At 40.4% G+C, this 16,412-nt stretch overlaps 1 protein-coding gene across 1 annotated transcript in view; it reads right to left on the bottom strand.

Moving 5' to 3' along the window:
* Window positions 1-16,412, bottom strand: part of ADGRV1 (adhesion G protein-coupled receptor V1) — a 2,003,619-nt gene that overhangs the window by 1,201,529 nt on the left and 785,678 nt on the right. The window contains exons 46-47 of the mRNA XM_069225272.1: window positions 11,044-11,225; window positions 8,232-8,369 (exon numbers count right to left, since the gene is read on the bottom strand). Coding sequence (XP_069081373.1) covers window positions 8,232-8,369; window positions 11,044-11,225 — 320 coding nt within the window. The remainder of the gene's footprint in view (window positions 1-8,231; window positions 8,370-11,043; window positions 11,226-16,412) is intronic.

The raw sequence follows: 16,412 nt of genomic DNA, 5'->3' as shown, positions 1-16,412 counted from the left end.
TTTTGTATTTACTTATATAATAACATTTAGCACCTTTCGAACACTTTTCTACAGGGTTTTATTTTCTTTAAAATATTTGCTTTTCTTCAATTTTGTGACACTTTTGTTATTTGACTTTTTCGGTATGGTTTTTAGGTTTGTTATTTCTTAATTGCACCATGGTTTTGGCAAGTTGAAACACATTTTGTTATGTTTTATTTATTGTTGTATGTTTTCTTTTAATAAACGAAATGTAGATTGCTGTAGTGGAGACTGTTCATGTAATGCAGTAGGTGGTCATTTTTCCTGGAACCTGTACTGTGCTACTCATATTGCCTACTTCTCCTGGACACTACCTGTGGGATCCTGTTATAAATTAACAAGTGGCAATCGGGTGGAGAAACACTTGTTACTTTGCAGCACAGAAACAGTGTTTTCTCCATTTCGACCAATCTACATGGCTTATTTGAAGAGGTTGCTGAAGACCTCACCAAATACTCTGCATTGGAAATTTTGAAACCTGTGGAGTGCCAAGGACCTATATGCCATGGACTGCCCTTCTTTGACCATGGTAATGTACTATTTTGTCTTATTTATTGAAGACTCCTAAACTTATACTACGGTTGGTTATTGCGGTTCTCAAATCAACGCGCCTTATGTGTAAGCATTCTTCTCTTGCTATGCCTTTGTTCCTGCACAAGCCAGTGTACCATGTGTCACCTCAGGAGAATCTGTACTGTGCTTTAGACATACGGATGGAGCTGATTACATACTTCAGAGTTAAAATGTGAAAGCCAGTACATGTTGAAAACAGTCTGACTGTGAATCTAACCATTGCATTCTTGCCATCTCTTAAGCATTCCTCACATCGCTTCAAGTTTGGGCATAAATATAGAAAAATTACTATATGTCTTAGATTTGATTGAAAGGAGATTGTGCAGACTATATTCAATGATCTGCATCATTTGCTGTGCAAGCCAATATTCCACGATTAGTGCGCTCTATGAATTGGTAACATTTATTAATCAGCGATTTGCACGCTTATGACACTAAGCATTAGTGAAAATAAACATTCACTGATTTGCACGCTTTTAACAAACCATTGGTGCAAATCAACATTCAGTGATTTGAACACTTTTAATAAACCATTTATACAAATCAACATTCAGTGATTTACACACTTGTAACAAACCATTTGTGCAAGTTGACATTCAGTGACATGCACACTTAGAAGATAAAGAAGAAGATCAACAAGAATGCAGTTTAAGCCACCAGCTAAATTTCTCCAACATAAGGACGACCTGCCAGTTCCATGGATGTGTTGGAAAGAATTCTTAACTTATATGAAGGCTATTTATGATGTTGGTATGTCCCAGGAACGGAAAAAAACATACTGTTACACTGCCTGGGCTCTGACGCACAAGTAGTGTTCATAACTCTACCTCAAATAGTGACACAAGACGACCAGAAGGAAGATGTGGACGTGTTTCAAAAAGCATCATTAAGGCTTGAAAATAGGTTCAAACCCACTTCGAGTGTGGCTTTAAATAGGTTCATGATTCATACCAGAGCACAACAAAATTACAAAATATTTATGAGTTTCTTACTGCGCTGATAGGTCTATCCTTGCATTGTAACTTTGGTGAGCTAACAGACGAAATAATTAGATATCAAATAATTGTTCATGTAAAAAGTAAGAAAATTCAAGAACAACTATGGGTAATGGGTGATCCTAAGTTACAAGATGTTATTACTATGGCAAAACCTCTTGAGCAATCTGAAAAGTGGATGAAGTCTGTGCATGATACTGATAGAGTGAATAAGATGACAGTGAGGCGGAATGTGCAAAGCAAGCAGTAATTCCTGTGGTAGTTCTCAAGGGAGGAAATATGAGAAGTATGACAAGCCCTTGTGTTATCACTGTGGGAGTCCAAGTCATTTTGCAACATCACCACACTATTGTGCAATAGGGAAAGAGTATAAAAAATGTGGCTGAATTGGATTTTTTGCCTGTGTGTGCAAAGACCTGAAGAAAGGTACTTCCAGTGTGAAAAATAAAGGGGGTGATTCTCACCCTGGCGGGCGGCGGAGGCCGCCCGCCAGAGTTCCCCCCTCCAAAATACCGCTCCGCGGTCGAAAGACCGCTGAGGGTATTTTGGGTTTTGCACTGGGCTGGCGGGCGACCGCCAAAAGGCCGCCCGCCAGCCCAGTGCAAAACAGCCTTCCCACTAGGACGCCGGCTCAGAATTGAGCCGGCGGAGTGGGAAGGTGCGACGGGTGCAGTGGCACCCGTCGCGTATAATACAAAGTGGGGCCCTCTTACGGGGCCCCTGCAGTGCCCATGCCATTGGCATGGGCACTGCAGGGGCCCCCAGGGGCCCCACGACACCCCATACCGCCATCCTGTTCCTGGTGGCAGAGCCGCCAGGAACAGGATGGCGGTATGGGGTGTCAGAATCCCCATGCTGCGCCGCCATGGAGGATTCTACAGGGCAGCGGAAAACCGGCGGGAGACCGCCGGTTTTCCCTTTCTGACCGCGGCTGAACCGCCGCGGTCAGAATGCCCTGCGGGGCACCGCCAGCTTGTTGGATGTGCTCCCGCCAACCCCGCCGGGGTCAGAATGACCCCCAAAGTGTCTTGTGTGAGTGAAGTGAAGGTTCCTGGAAAAGGAAAATGTGATTGTGAGTGTAATTGTGATATGGAGGGTGAAAATGCAAAAGGTATGGTTTTATCTCTTAAAAGCACGGATGAAGAGAAGGAGAGTACTGAAGTTAGAGGCACTCCAAAGTGTGTAGTAAATAAAAAGTGTGAACTGCCTGAACTGATGGCTAACGCAGGATCCCCAAGGACAATTATTACCCACAAACATTCTTTGAAGACGTTTAAGAGTGTGTGGAGTGCCGATGATTTGAAGGCATCTGACATTTTGGCAGAGAGCTTTGATGGTACTGTATAGACATTCTGGGGTATGCTGAGATGGATATAAAGTTCAAAGGAGCTGTGCAAGAATAACATTGTTTGTTTTGCCTAAGGGCATAAATGTTTTGGGTTGGAGGGACCAGTGGAAGTTAAGGATAATGTTGAATTCTAGAAGCTGTGAGCCAGTTTTAGTAGTTGAGAACTGTGGAGAGATAGAGTGGAGCATAGCTCAATTTCCTGAAGTATTCAATGAGAAGCTAGGCCAACTAAAGGGATAGTCTCATAAAAGTAAAATAAAAGAAATGTTAAACCAGTTGTGCCAAAGCTTAGGAAGGTGCCTATTAATGGGAGGGAAGAATTGAAAAAAATGTTATTGGAGGTGGTGAATAGAGAAATCATAGAAGAAGCAGAATCAGGTGAGTGGGTGTCTCTGATAGTGTTGGCCCACCAGGTGGATAATTGATTGAGACTATGTGTGGATCTCAAGGCTGTAAATGCCAATATTGTAGTAGACCGTCACCCTCTACACTCTACAATCAAATAGATCAAACAAAATAATCGAACAGAATCCTCACCACCTGACGGCATTTATTACACCACAGGGGTTATTTCAGTTCTAAAGAATGCCCTTTGGATTAGCCTCTACAGCATCTGTGTTTCAAAGGGCTATGTTTTATCTATTCAGGGATATGGAAAAGTTTGTGAAATGCTTCCAAGATGATGTACTGATCTTTTCAAGGACATGTGAAACATGTATAAAAAGTAAGTATGTGATGTATTGAAGAAAAATGAACTGACATTAAAAGAGAAGAAACATTAATTTATTTCTAGATCAATTGAATATTTGGGGCACACAGTATCGGGTGACGGAATGGTACCAAAAGAATCATTAGTAGATGCCATTGGCTCCTGATAATCATGAAAGATTGCTGTCATTTGCAGGGCTCTGTGAATATCACATCAATTTATAAAGGACTTCGCTACAAAAATGGAGCTGCTTAGGGAGCTAACACAGAAAAAGGTTGAATTGTTCAGGCGGAGACACAACAGTCTGCCTTTGAAAGGATTAAAACCAAAATTTCCAGAGCACCCACTCTGAAACCTTTTCGCATGGGGGTGGAATGCATTGTTACTGTTGATGCTAGCATGTATGGTATTGGGGGAGTTTTGTCCCAGAAGTGTGGAAATGAAAGATGGAATGTTACGTTTGTTCCTCATACACTCACTGACTCATAGAGAATATATGCTGTAATAAAACATGATTTATTAGTGTGTATCTGGGGCATTGAACATTTTCTGAATCACATTTTGTACTGAGGATAGACCATAAACCCTTAATTGGGATTCTCTCACCAGGTGGTGGTTGCAATGCAACAGAGCACATTGTAAAGTTGGTGGCAGGCAAAAGTAATGTTATTGCAGACTGTTTATCATGATTGCCCCAGAAGAACCACAAGAATGTAAATGGAGAAGATGAAGTGATGTGGTAACCACTGTGTCAGAGTATGTTACCAACAAGTTTAAGGATAGTGAGGAGGAGAAATAGAGGGAGTATGAAGGAGGTGACATGTTGTTAAAAACTGTGAAGAAATAGGTGATGGAAAAGTGGCTGAAAGATTGGAGTAGGAAGGTGATTTGACCTTTAAGAAGTCAAAGTGTATTCTACCTAAAGGGATGCAGGATGTGCTTTTATGATGGGCACATGAAGGACATCCAGGTATGTCTTCCATGAAAAGGCTCGTACGTTAATGCTTTTGGTGGCCAAGAGTCAATAGGATGCAGACAGAGTGGTATGAGAGTGTGATATGGTTGTATGACGGAACACCGACTTCCAAAACAACTAGTGCCTTAACAATGAGGTCGGAACACCGACCTCGTTCTTACTACTAATGATTTTACCACAAATGCCTTATCAACGATTTTCGTTGTAAAGGCATTCCTGATAAAAGCATTACTAATAGGCACCATTCACCCTACATCCCTCACCCCACCCCAAAACCTAAAACCCCCTGACCCGCCACCCCCTCCGCAAAACCAAAAATGCCCCACCCATCCAACCCCACCCCAAAACCTAAAACCCCCTGACCCCCCACCCCCTCCCCAAAACCAAAAACGCCCCACCCCCCCAATCCCGCCCAAAACCTAAAACCCCCTGACCCCCCACCCCCTCCCCAAAACCAAAAACACCCCACCCCCAATCCCGCCCAAAACCTAAAACCCCCTGACCCCCCCACCCCCTCCCCAAAACCAAAAACGCCCCACCCCCCAACCCCACCCCAAAACCTAAAACCCCCTGACCCCCCACCCCCTCCCCAAAACCAAAAACTTCCCACCCCCCCAACCCCACCCCAAAACCTAAAACCCCCTGACCCCCCACCCCCTCCCCAAAACCAAAAACTTCCCACCCCCCAACCCCACCCCAAAACCTAAAACCCCCTGTGACCCCCCACCCCCTCCCCAAAACCAAAAACCCCACACTTACCTTAGTCGACCCCTTGTCACCTGCATCGTCCTCCTTCGCCAACTCCCTTCTTTGTACCTTAACCACGCATGTTCGTTGTTCAGAACATACGTCGTTAAGGCACAAAATAACGGAGTCGTGGTTAAAAAAAGTGTTGTTGTGCTTTCGTTAACCACGACTTCGTTAAAAAAACGTCATAATAAAGGATGTTTCCCGTGTGATATATGTGCCAAAAGTGAGAAAATGCTGAGACCTGCACCAGACCCTCTTCAGCCAGTGCCTTAGTAGATTCGCTATGACAGGAATTAGCTTTTGATTAGGTCTATTTATTCTTTGCCTAGTGAAGCTCATTATGCATTGGCTCGGGTGGACTACCATTCAAAGTGGCCAAAGGTGAAGTTAGTGTCTCATAGTATTTCTAGTGGCAATTTTTTTATTTTTCAAGGATGTCTATGCAAGGGAAGATTATCCAGGTTATGATATCAGACAATCGGGTCAAACTGATATCTAAAGAAATGCAGAGTTTTCTCAAGTACAGCAATATTCAGCATGTTGCTACAGCACTGTATGAACCACAAGCAAATGGGTAGGTTGAGAGATTAAATTGTGTACTAAAAGAAGGTATTAATTGAGCACATGTGTGTGGTGGACATTCGAAACATAGATTGAGGGAGAAGTTATGATGCTATCGCATTACTCCCCAGAGTACCACAGAATTTAGCACTTTTAGGCTGCTGAGGGTAAGACAGCCTGTTTCTAAGTTGCATCCATGGTGTTTTAAAAAGAAACAGGGCAATTGTAAGGAGCGGGTGAATGTAGATTAGATTGGTGAAAGAGTGAAGAGGAAACAAAAGAAAGTTAAGGAAGCTTATGATGCTAACTGGAAAATCGAGATGCCATCTTTTGGCATTGTTGGAGATTGGATGAGTGTGTAAACCAGGGTTTATACCCAAGGGTACACCCAGATTAGGTAAAGCTATGAAAATCATCAAGGTGTACAACAAGAGTGTTGTTACTCAAGACGGTAAGGTCAGAAATTTAAAAAGACTAGCTAAGTGTAGAGAAGGTGGTGAACTCTCACCAGGAGCAGCAAGGACACTTGGTGAGAATCAGTGCTGATGGTAATCATCACATGCCTTTGATGCTCAATACAGAGGCCTGTGTCAGTCACCACATATCTTTGTGAGTCTAGAAATGGCTTCTGCCTCTGAAATGAATGAAAGGACAAAGGTTGAGGTTAGGAATTTGGTTGTATCAAGAAATGATGATTCAGTTGTTTCACAAAAGAAAATGGATTCTTGTGGAAGGCATCCACCTGCTAGGTTAGGAGATTTTATATAATCTTTCACTTATGTGTAGTTTTTGTTTTCTTTCCTTTTCTTTTATTTTGTTTCTGTATAGGAGGGAAATGTGTTACATTCTGTTATGTATGATTTATTCTTGTATTTTTTCTTTTAATAAACTGAATGTAGATTGCTGTAGTGTTCTGGAACATAGAATGTGGACACTGTTCATGTAATGCTGTAGCTGGTCAGTTTTTCCTGGAATCAGTACTGTGTTGTTCATATTAAATACTTCCTCTGGACACTACCCGTGGGATCCTGTCATAACTTAACAATATGACCCATGCATTTTTTTTGGTGGAAGGCTGTGCTGTTTGTGTCTAGCTTGGAAAGGTGAGCCATGCATTTCTCATTGAATCGGATTTACCTTTGAAGTACAGATTGTTAAGGCTTAGTGGGCATTCAGTAACAGCTCACATCAAGACTATGGCTATAGCTGTCTGAGTCACTATACTTGCAATTGTTCTAAAGATACTCTTTCCTTAGAACAAGTCTCAATTGCTATTTAATGCAATGTATGAAAATCATCGATTTCTCTGCATATGCTTTATCCATTGCTACTGGTTTACATTAGCTTTGAAGTACAAATGTACCTCCTCTACATGGAAAATATGTATACACATTACAAAACTCTATATTACAGCCATAGAAACTATGGGGGTGCTTACATGTTGTTCACACCCAATTACACACACATACACGTGCTATGATAGCACTAATTGCATTTGTGCTAATTGGGTGTAAAAACCACAGAAGGAAGATGTGTGAGTGCTACTGCATTCATAAAATCCATCCTTCGGCCTTCCCCTGGAAACACCCATGAATCACATGTGTGTACCTGTACCTATGACTATGGAAAATGTACCATGTGGGATTTTTCACATCTACAGCAAGACATGTCTATGGATCCCTATTTTCTGAAACAGCTATTTACAACTGCAAGTGGCACATTTGGCACACTTGAGCTCTACTTTGTAGTGTTAAAGCTATGAGAAATGCACTCTCAGACGTCAATTTAAACTTAGGAGAAGGCATGAATGACACCTCGAAAATATGTTGACTTGTTTGTAAGAGAAATCTAACATTGTATGTATTTATACAGTAAAACTATTACATGATAATAGCATAATAAAACAAATGAAAGCACTGTGAGCAACATCATCACTGTACAGTTTAAACGGTTTGAACATAATTTTTTGGCTGTGTCAGCCTCACCAACAAATTGTAAACTATTGTTTGTCATTAGGATAAACACACTGAACATATACGCTGAACATTTATAATTTTCACTGCATATTATTTGCATATTTCCTCAATTTTCTGATAAACACACTGAACATATATGCTGAACATTTATAATTTTCACTGAATATTATTTGCATATGTTCTCATTATTCTGAAAACCAAGATGGGATTTAATATTTGGGTGCTTGATAAGCGCAGTTCTAATTTTTTTTTGGAACAATAAATGGATTCTGTGATATTCTTAATAGTTGAGTAGTTGAATTTAAGAAGATGATTTTCATACCAATTGCAGTTTGAGCCCAGAAGTCAATGTGTAGAGGCTGTTGTTGGAAGGTTTTATTTCTCCATGTGTGATGATCACATATTGAACACCACTGATGTTGAAAGCTATACAACGCTGAGGATTCTGGGTCTGGATGTGCTATAAAGCAAAAACATTAGAAAATTGTTAGTCATACCATGTCGTGAAGCATCAGTATTTACATAAATTGTAAACTGCATATTCAAGCTTCACATTTCCCTTGAAAAGGCTTGGCTTGAGAGGGTGGGTACGATTATTAAATCTCCACCTTTTACCAAGAAGATCATCTAAATGAAGTGCCTATTTACTACTTTTAGGGAAGTGTACTTCTCTCCATGCCATCAACATACACTCCTTCTATTTCTTCTTCTGAAATAGTCGTTAACAAGACAATGGAGAGAACACACATAATACATAGAATGCTAATATTCTATGGCAAAAACGTCCCCTGGATTCACTTGGTCGTCTCTAATGTGCATATAATCTCTAGCTTTCTCGAGAAAAATTATTTGCTGGTAAAACCTGCTATCATGACCTTTATCTCTTAACCTTTACCCTTAAAAGGACTTATTTATTCTAACATTTTTAGAAAATATTTTTTTTATCTGGCAAGCAATAACCCACCACCTTAAATTACAAATACCACCCTTCCATATCTGAATGGATAGATCCCTCCTAGTAGTGGGCTACACCTTACATAGTAGTTTCACACAGGAATGGTTATGAAAAATCCGTTTTCAGGGATGTTGTCAAAATAAAGCCCAACCACTAACCGATGTGGTCATCAGGACAAACCTAGGCTGTCAGTGACTCACAGGAGTGAACACACATTTCCTAAATTCAACATTGGATTTTGGACTACCCACACTTGAGAAGATTATGCAATTATTTTTGGTCAGATTAAGGGCCTCACTACGACCCTGGCGCATGGTGGCAGTCTGACTGCCATATTATGAGTGTGGCGGTGGTGCCGTGGTCGGACAACCAGCACCACCAGTTTTCCTCCACAGGAAGGACTGGCGGTCCTGGCAGTCCTAATCCTCCAGGGTAGCACTGCAAGCAGCACCACCCTGAGGATTACCACCCCCCTCTCTGCCAGAGTTTACATGGCAGTAGCATGGTAGCACTTGGCATGGGCAGATTTTTGTGCTGCCGAATTTTATCACTATATTGACGCAGTTTGTGACTTAGCAATGTGGTTTTCGTCAGTCGGACTATACACACGATGCTGGTGTCAGGGATATATCCCTGTTTTTGCTACAAACTGGTTTGTGTTTTACCATAATTTTGCATTTCCTCCACGACCAAGCTTGTTCTTCCCCTATGTCCTTCTAGAATTGATAAGACGTGATGAACTTGATAAACTACTGCTAGTTTCTGGACAAGACATACCTACTGGATTTCCCCAGCATGATTGAATCATGGGTATTACAGTTGGATACTTGGATGCTTGAGAGTCATGGCTATCAAAGTGATATGACTAGATGTTTAATACGTTAATGATTGACAATTTTGTCCTTTTTTTAATAATATATGTTTAGTACTGCGTACCTGTTTGTGGGCATGTGCATTCCTAGGGAGCCGTTATCTTAATTTGGGATGGTAAGCCTGTACTGCTTTATCTTTACTGACTTCTCACAGATTATCTACGAGCACATCAAACCTATAGTGCTTGTCACACACTATTAAACTACCGTGTATGCACCACTTTTTATAGTATGTGTATAATTGCCTTTGTTTATATTTCACAGGGCGACCTTTCCACTAGACTGACCAGACGAGCAGTTGGTATGAGTAAGTGACCGGAGCATACTTGCTAACTTGAGTCCCAATAGGGTTTATGTGATATTATAAGGAGAAGTTATGTTTTTTGGTCCTGATGAAGCGTCACTGGATCCTTTGTGACCCCTAAGACGTGAAACATGTAGACCTAGTATTAAAGGAGATTGGATAGTGTCCATCTCCCTTCAATCACATAAAGTGAGAGTGCTTTTGAGCATTATCTCTATCAGCACTCCCTATACCGTTTTTAATCTTGGCCTAAACCCATTTCCGAATTATTAAATATGATGGTTTTGGTTTAGAGCCGATTTTACTCTCTACTTTTCTTCTCTCCTGACTACGCCTATAGTTTGTGTTCATCCTCAGCATAACTATAATTGATAAAAGATCTCCGGCTAAGAGCCCCCCTTTTTTAAGGGGGGCCCATCAGACATTGCAGTGCCGGTCTGACGAGGAACTTGCCCAGTGATGAAGCTTGACATGCTATTGGGTGTGCGAGGGCTTTCCTGCTCCTGGCAATAGAGTTTCCCTGTGTTGTATTTGTGTCTCCACTCTTTTTCTGTTGGAACAGTGTACTTTATGACTTTTATAGACAGCAGCATACTACCAGTTCTTCGCCTCATGGCTTAAGGTATTAGCAAAACCCACTGATGACTACACAAAATGGTTATGCATTGTGTATCCACTATAAACTACAGGCCATATATGGAAAGGATGCAAGGTGGTACCTCTGTAACTCAAAATTATTATAGAGAACTAAATAGTCCCTTTCAACTTTTGAAAGTCATTTATAGTCTGAATGTTTGCATATCATGTAAATGAATAAAAAAGCATTTTATTGAAGATCAGATGGCAGTCAATTGAATAAGGCAATTAAGAAGCAATATAAAAGTAAACTACATTTATGTCAAGTAAGAACTATTAAATGTAGTGTTAGGTGATTGAGCTAAACATTTGAAAATACCCTCAATTGTTGAATTAGACAAAAAGTATAAAATATTCATTAGTTTACCTCTACTGCAACAAACACTCCTCGCCATTGGTAAAGGGTAGAAACAGAACGAGAGGAAAAGTTACTTGATGATGATCGCAGCAAGACGCCATATAAAGAATCCCCTGAAGTGAAGAAACACCAATTTGCTTCTGGTTCTTCCGGAAAATTCTGCACTACAGCCAGTACAGGGTTTGTACCCTCTGCAAAAGGATTTAACAGACAGACATGCCACAAATATCTAGTCAATATCATGCATTGTGGGATTGATATTTGCAATTCTTTTCATCTTAAATCTTAAAATTGGACAATTAAGAAAAATTGATTTATATTCTATTACATACACATATTTAAACTAAGTCCAACATGTTTTGAAACCAGGAGGATAATATATTCCACAGATTATTTCACAAAACACTATTTCTGATTTTCTTGCAGCTCTTTAGAGTTTTTTTTTTTCCAGTACAACTGCATTTGCAATTCCTCCACAGACTTTTTTGGTCTGAGCTACAGACAGCTATAGCTGTCTTTAAGCCGACTTATTATTTCCAATACATTACATGCACTTAGAGTGGGCTTCAGACCAACCCCATGCTCATGACTGAATGTCTTTGCTGTCCATCTCACTTCTCTGCCCCTGATTCAATAGCTTTCCTCCCTATACTTCTGTTTATCACACCCCAGGGACATTTTGTTCTCAAAGTGTTTTGATTGGCTGAGTTAGCCTTCTACTGGTGATGTCAGACCTTGTTTTCCATTTTTCTTTTCTCTTCCTCCCTTTCTACCTGCTCCCCTTTCTCCCTGACCCTATCTCTGTATTCTTGCATCCACTTTTCCATGGCCCACCTAGTGTCTACTTCTCCCACAGCTTTCTTGCAAATTCTGTCACAAGCAATGCTATCAGCGGGTATCTATTATTATTTTGGTCACCAGTCTATAATGGCCACTCATACTTGCAAATGTGAATGCACATGGAGCAGGCATCTCTTAATGCTTATTTGGTTTATTTCCATTCAAAGATGGATGCAGCAGTAGCATGTGCATCAATGGTTACCATCTTTGAACGGATTGTTCAAGTATGCAAAATGCTTTCAAACATGGAACTGCAGGTTTGTACATTTTCACAGCAGATAGTTTTCAATGCAATTTATTTTATTATTCTAATCCTGCTCAAAGGCAGCCCCCTGTGGCTGTGGGTGAATGATCAGTGGTCATCTGGGGGAAACAACATTGGCAAAGCCTGGGAGGCAGGTCTGTCAGTGCTTCCTTCTGGAAGCCCATCATCGATGTATACGGTTTGGCCCATTAAGATCTGCCTGAAGGAGGAGCCTCATACAAAATAATCAACATAAAAACCTTCAGTACATTCCGTAAACGCTTGCCATTTATTTCTCAACAATAACAACACCTGGACTTTATTATGGTGTTGTGGATTACTGTTTTCCAGTTATTTCATTTTTTGTGACACAACACACTCATTGTTACTCTAGTCAAAACTTTGATTTAAACATATATTGCACACAGCCATCATGAATATATAAAAAGGTGAACCATATATCATAAAATTAACTTAGACACATAAAGTTCACAATTGAATCATATCTTAACTCAAATATATAATTTGTCAAAAGCACAAGGCATCAGAACCCCATCTCTTGTTTAGAATTTCGATTGAAGTATCAGTTATTGTGTATCACTGAGAGTATGTGAACTCAAATCCCATAAAAAAAGGTTCAAAGCCTTCTTAGCATGATCCTATGAGGTATGAATAATCACACTCCTATTGAAGTACTCCTCAGTCAATGAAGTCTACGGCGTACATGTTGACTTCGCTAACAGGACTGACATTTGTGTATGTCTTCCTCTGTACTGTGAGCCTAATAGTGTTAATCCAATTTCCTTTGAGTTTCTTACTTGCCAATATCTCCAAAGTTGTCCTAATACTGGGCTGTTTCTTCTAGTAGGTCTATTTCTGAGAGCAAGAATTATACTGTGGATCAGTATGCTGCCTCAATTTTTCAGTTCTTCTCCTCTTTATCATCTTGACGCCACCGAGACTTGCAGAGATGCGCAGTACAGCAAAAGGTACTACTTTATATGAAGAAGCACCATTGCAGCTCTTTTGGATTCCCTCCTAATGACCACCAAGATCTCTTGATGATTCTGTCACTTGCCACACTATCGGGGAGCACCTTCACTCAGCTGCCTAGCTCTTCCAAGAGTGTTTGTGGTCACTGGACAAGGCAATGAGAGATAGAAGAATGATTTGCTTCTGTTGGATCCCAAATACAACTCTCTGAAAGACTGTCTAGCCCATGTTATCATTCAACTAAAGTGATGGACATGTGTACTATTTAAACTGAAATTTAGATTTAGTAACTACATTGCATCAGGAAGGTAATTTGGTAAGCCTGGTTGTAAGTGTTTACCATTAGAATTCATTTTAATTTAAACAGAACCTGGTAACACTTTAAATCTCATATATATATATATATATATATATAAAGTTTATATACCGAAACGCGTCTGCTGTTGAAAATAAATGGACTGCGAAACCCGTGAGTGCTCCAAGCTGTTTTCCTTTCGGGAACTTTGTTTGCGAATTTTACATGATGGCCACAATTATGAAGGAAGCACCTGTGTTAAAGTTGTTCGGCAAGGCAAGTGACATTTGGATTTCTCATGTATATATCACTTAAAAAAAAAAAGTTTACAGGGACGTTATAGTTAGGCTCTTATTTAAACGTACCAAACCATAGAAATTCACCAGTTACAGTTATCTCAAGTAACTAACTTGCACCATAAGGTAACTATACCTTGCGCCCCCACCATGCACAGTTCTTCTCTCAAAAATGTTACTGCAAACAATACTGTGATATTACCAATAATGTTATCAAAGATTTCATGAGGGCCGTAGTTTGTGGGGTAATTATCAGTGCATGGCGCCGAACCCTCTTGGGGGCTTCTAAATAAATTGTTTATTTATTTATTTTACATTATGTCACTGATTTGTGACCCTGTCACTATTCAGTGGCAAAAATGTAAAAAACAAAAATGCTTTTTAGTCCTAGGGGGCCTTTGGGACACCAGCACCAGTGGTAAGAGGTCAGGGTGTTCGTAGCCTGGTCCCTTTTGTTTTTACTCGTAGTAAAGTTAGACTTTTGGTCTGAATTTATAATTTTGGCCTAAACTTTTGGGCCCATATTTATACTTTTGTAGCGCCGTATTTGCCTCATTTTTTTATGCAAAAGCGGCACATACGTACAAAATATAATTATATTTTGTAAGTTTGCGCTACTTTTGCGTAAAAAAAGTATGCAAATGCGGTGCAAATAGGATACATATGGGCATTGGTCTATTAGACTTTTAGTCTAAACTTACCTTTGTGAATTGGGCCCAGAAGTTTTAAGAAACTGTTTCTGGCATCCACCTTTGCGGGGGACAGATTCAAGAAAAGTGCATGTTTTAAATCTTGCTTGCAGAGATCACAATTGTTAGACAAATGTTCTAAGCCATACCAATGTTTATGTTTCATAAAAGCCTTTAAAGGGAACATGTTCAATCATAACATTATTATTGAATGTTGAATATTATGTTCAAGAGAAAATTCTAAATATTTTTGGGTTTGCTTAAAAGACATGTAATCGCAGTAGGGCCTATATTTTTTTGTCTAATGACAGCATGTTATAAAAACAGCTTAAGTTGTGATGGGGCCCACTGCTGCAGGTGGTCAATTGTACATTGCATTTGCATGGGGGCAACCCTAAAATTGTTATCAAAAGTGTAATTAAGGGTTTCACCATTTAAAGATGCCTGCTTTAATAAATTGCTCAGGGTGCCTGGTGCTGCATTTAAGTTGTAGACCCATCTAATGATGTTTGCCAGAGAAGTAAAAATGGTACTTGTAAAGGTAAATTTCCAGCTGCAATTCCTGGACAGGAACTGCCTGACTTAAAGCGGATAAATTCCAGAGAAGGTTACCATCATAGTGGTTAGCGAGTGACCAATGACTGAGGAGGATGTACACAAGCGCATAGAATAGGGTGGATGAAATCACTGCACTGTAAATCACTAAAAGAGCTTTAAATGGCACTTACCAGAGGCATTATACCTTTAGTAGTTGAGTTTTTGCACTCACTGGATCATATGAGAGGGATACTTTCTATGATGTATGGAAGGTGTTTTATTTCAGAGTTATAAAGACACTGGACAGGTTCTCCTAATAGATTACCTTTCTATAATAATTTTGCCAGTAGAGTTAAATTACAAGATCAATGATAACAAACTCCTGATCTTTAAGAGATCTTTTGGGGAATGGGGACACTATTTGCTTTGGGACAAACACACTACAAAAGTGTATACTAGTCCAAAAAATCTGCAGTTTCTGAAACCAGCCAGAGCACTTATACAAAGCAACTCAGAAGGACCTTGTTTTTGTAACTACAATTTTGTGATACGTAAGAGATAGGTCCTAACAGTGGTACAACTGCTGCACTAGCACAACGACTGTGACATCAAGGTGAAAATCAGTTGACAAAGGACCTGACACTAATTTTGTCCTCAAAATCTCATCATTCGATTGCCTTAATTAATGTGGAATCAGTACTGATAATGTACATAATGGACAAATTAACATATAGAGTTCTAGGGCCAGTACAGGTAAAAGGAGGAAGTGGGGTTTTATAGGCAAAGGGAGGTAAGGGATTTTTAGTGTTCTGAGGCAGGTAGAAGTAAAGAGAGTTAAGAGAATTTTAGGGATCAGGGGTGGGTGGGGGAAAGAGAAGTAAGAGCATTTTAGGGCTCATAGGAGGGAAAAAGTGAAATAGGCAAGGGGTTTTAAACAAAAAATGACATCTAGTCCCAAGTGACTTCCTCCTTCATGGATGCAGAGCTCCTTCGAAGGTGGAACAAACCTCTTTCCCTACCCTTGTGGTGTCAATCAATGTATAAAAGAGGGAAGCGGTCAAACCAGTGCCACGAATCACCCTTAATCCTTAGCACCCTGTTCCCTTTAGAAGGTCAGTGGTCGCTGTCTGAGGACAGCTCTATGACCCCAAGAGAATCCTTCACACCTTCACAGAGACTTTACACCTCAAAAGCTCCTGTGCTTCTTAAAGAGGAGTGCAGCTATGAAGCAAGCTTCCCACATATGAAACTAGGTGACCCCTGACCCCGCAATATGGTGGGAGAAGAGCTCGCCTGGTACCGGCAGGCCTCTATAAACATGAACAGCTGTGCACAGGCTGGCCCTCGACATCCCACTCCTCCATATCCATGTATAGTAAAGCATTATTCATCCTGAGAAGGAAATCACTTGTTCCACTGTCCGGGGGGCTACCACTCCAGGCTCTCATCACAGCTGATGGCTGTGCAGAGCAGGCTCCAGACAG

Source organism: Pleurodeles waltl, chromosome 1_1, assembly GCF_031143425.1.
Source record: "Pleurodeles waltl isolate 20211129_DDA chromosome 1_1, aPleWal1.hap1.20221129, whole genome shotgun sequence".
In the NCBI taxonomy this organism is placed as follows: domain Eukaryota; kingdom Metazoa; phylum Chordata; class Amphibia; order Caudata; family Salamandridae; genus Pleurodeles; species Pleurodeles waltl.
Note: the sequence above shows the minus strand (reverse complement) of the source record. Positions and strands in the feature narration are given on the sequence as shown.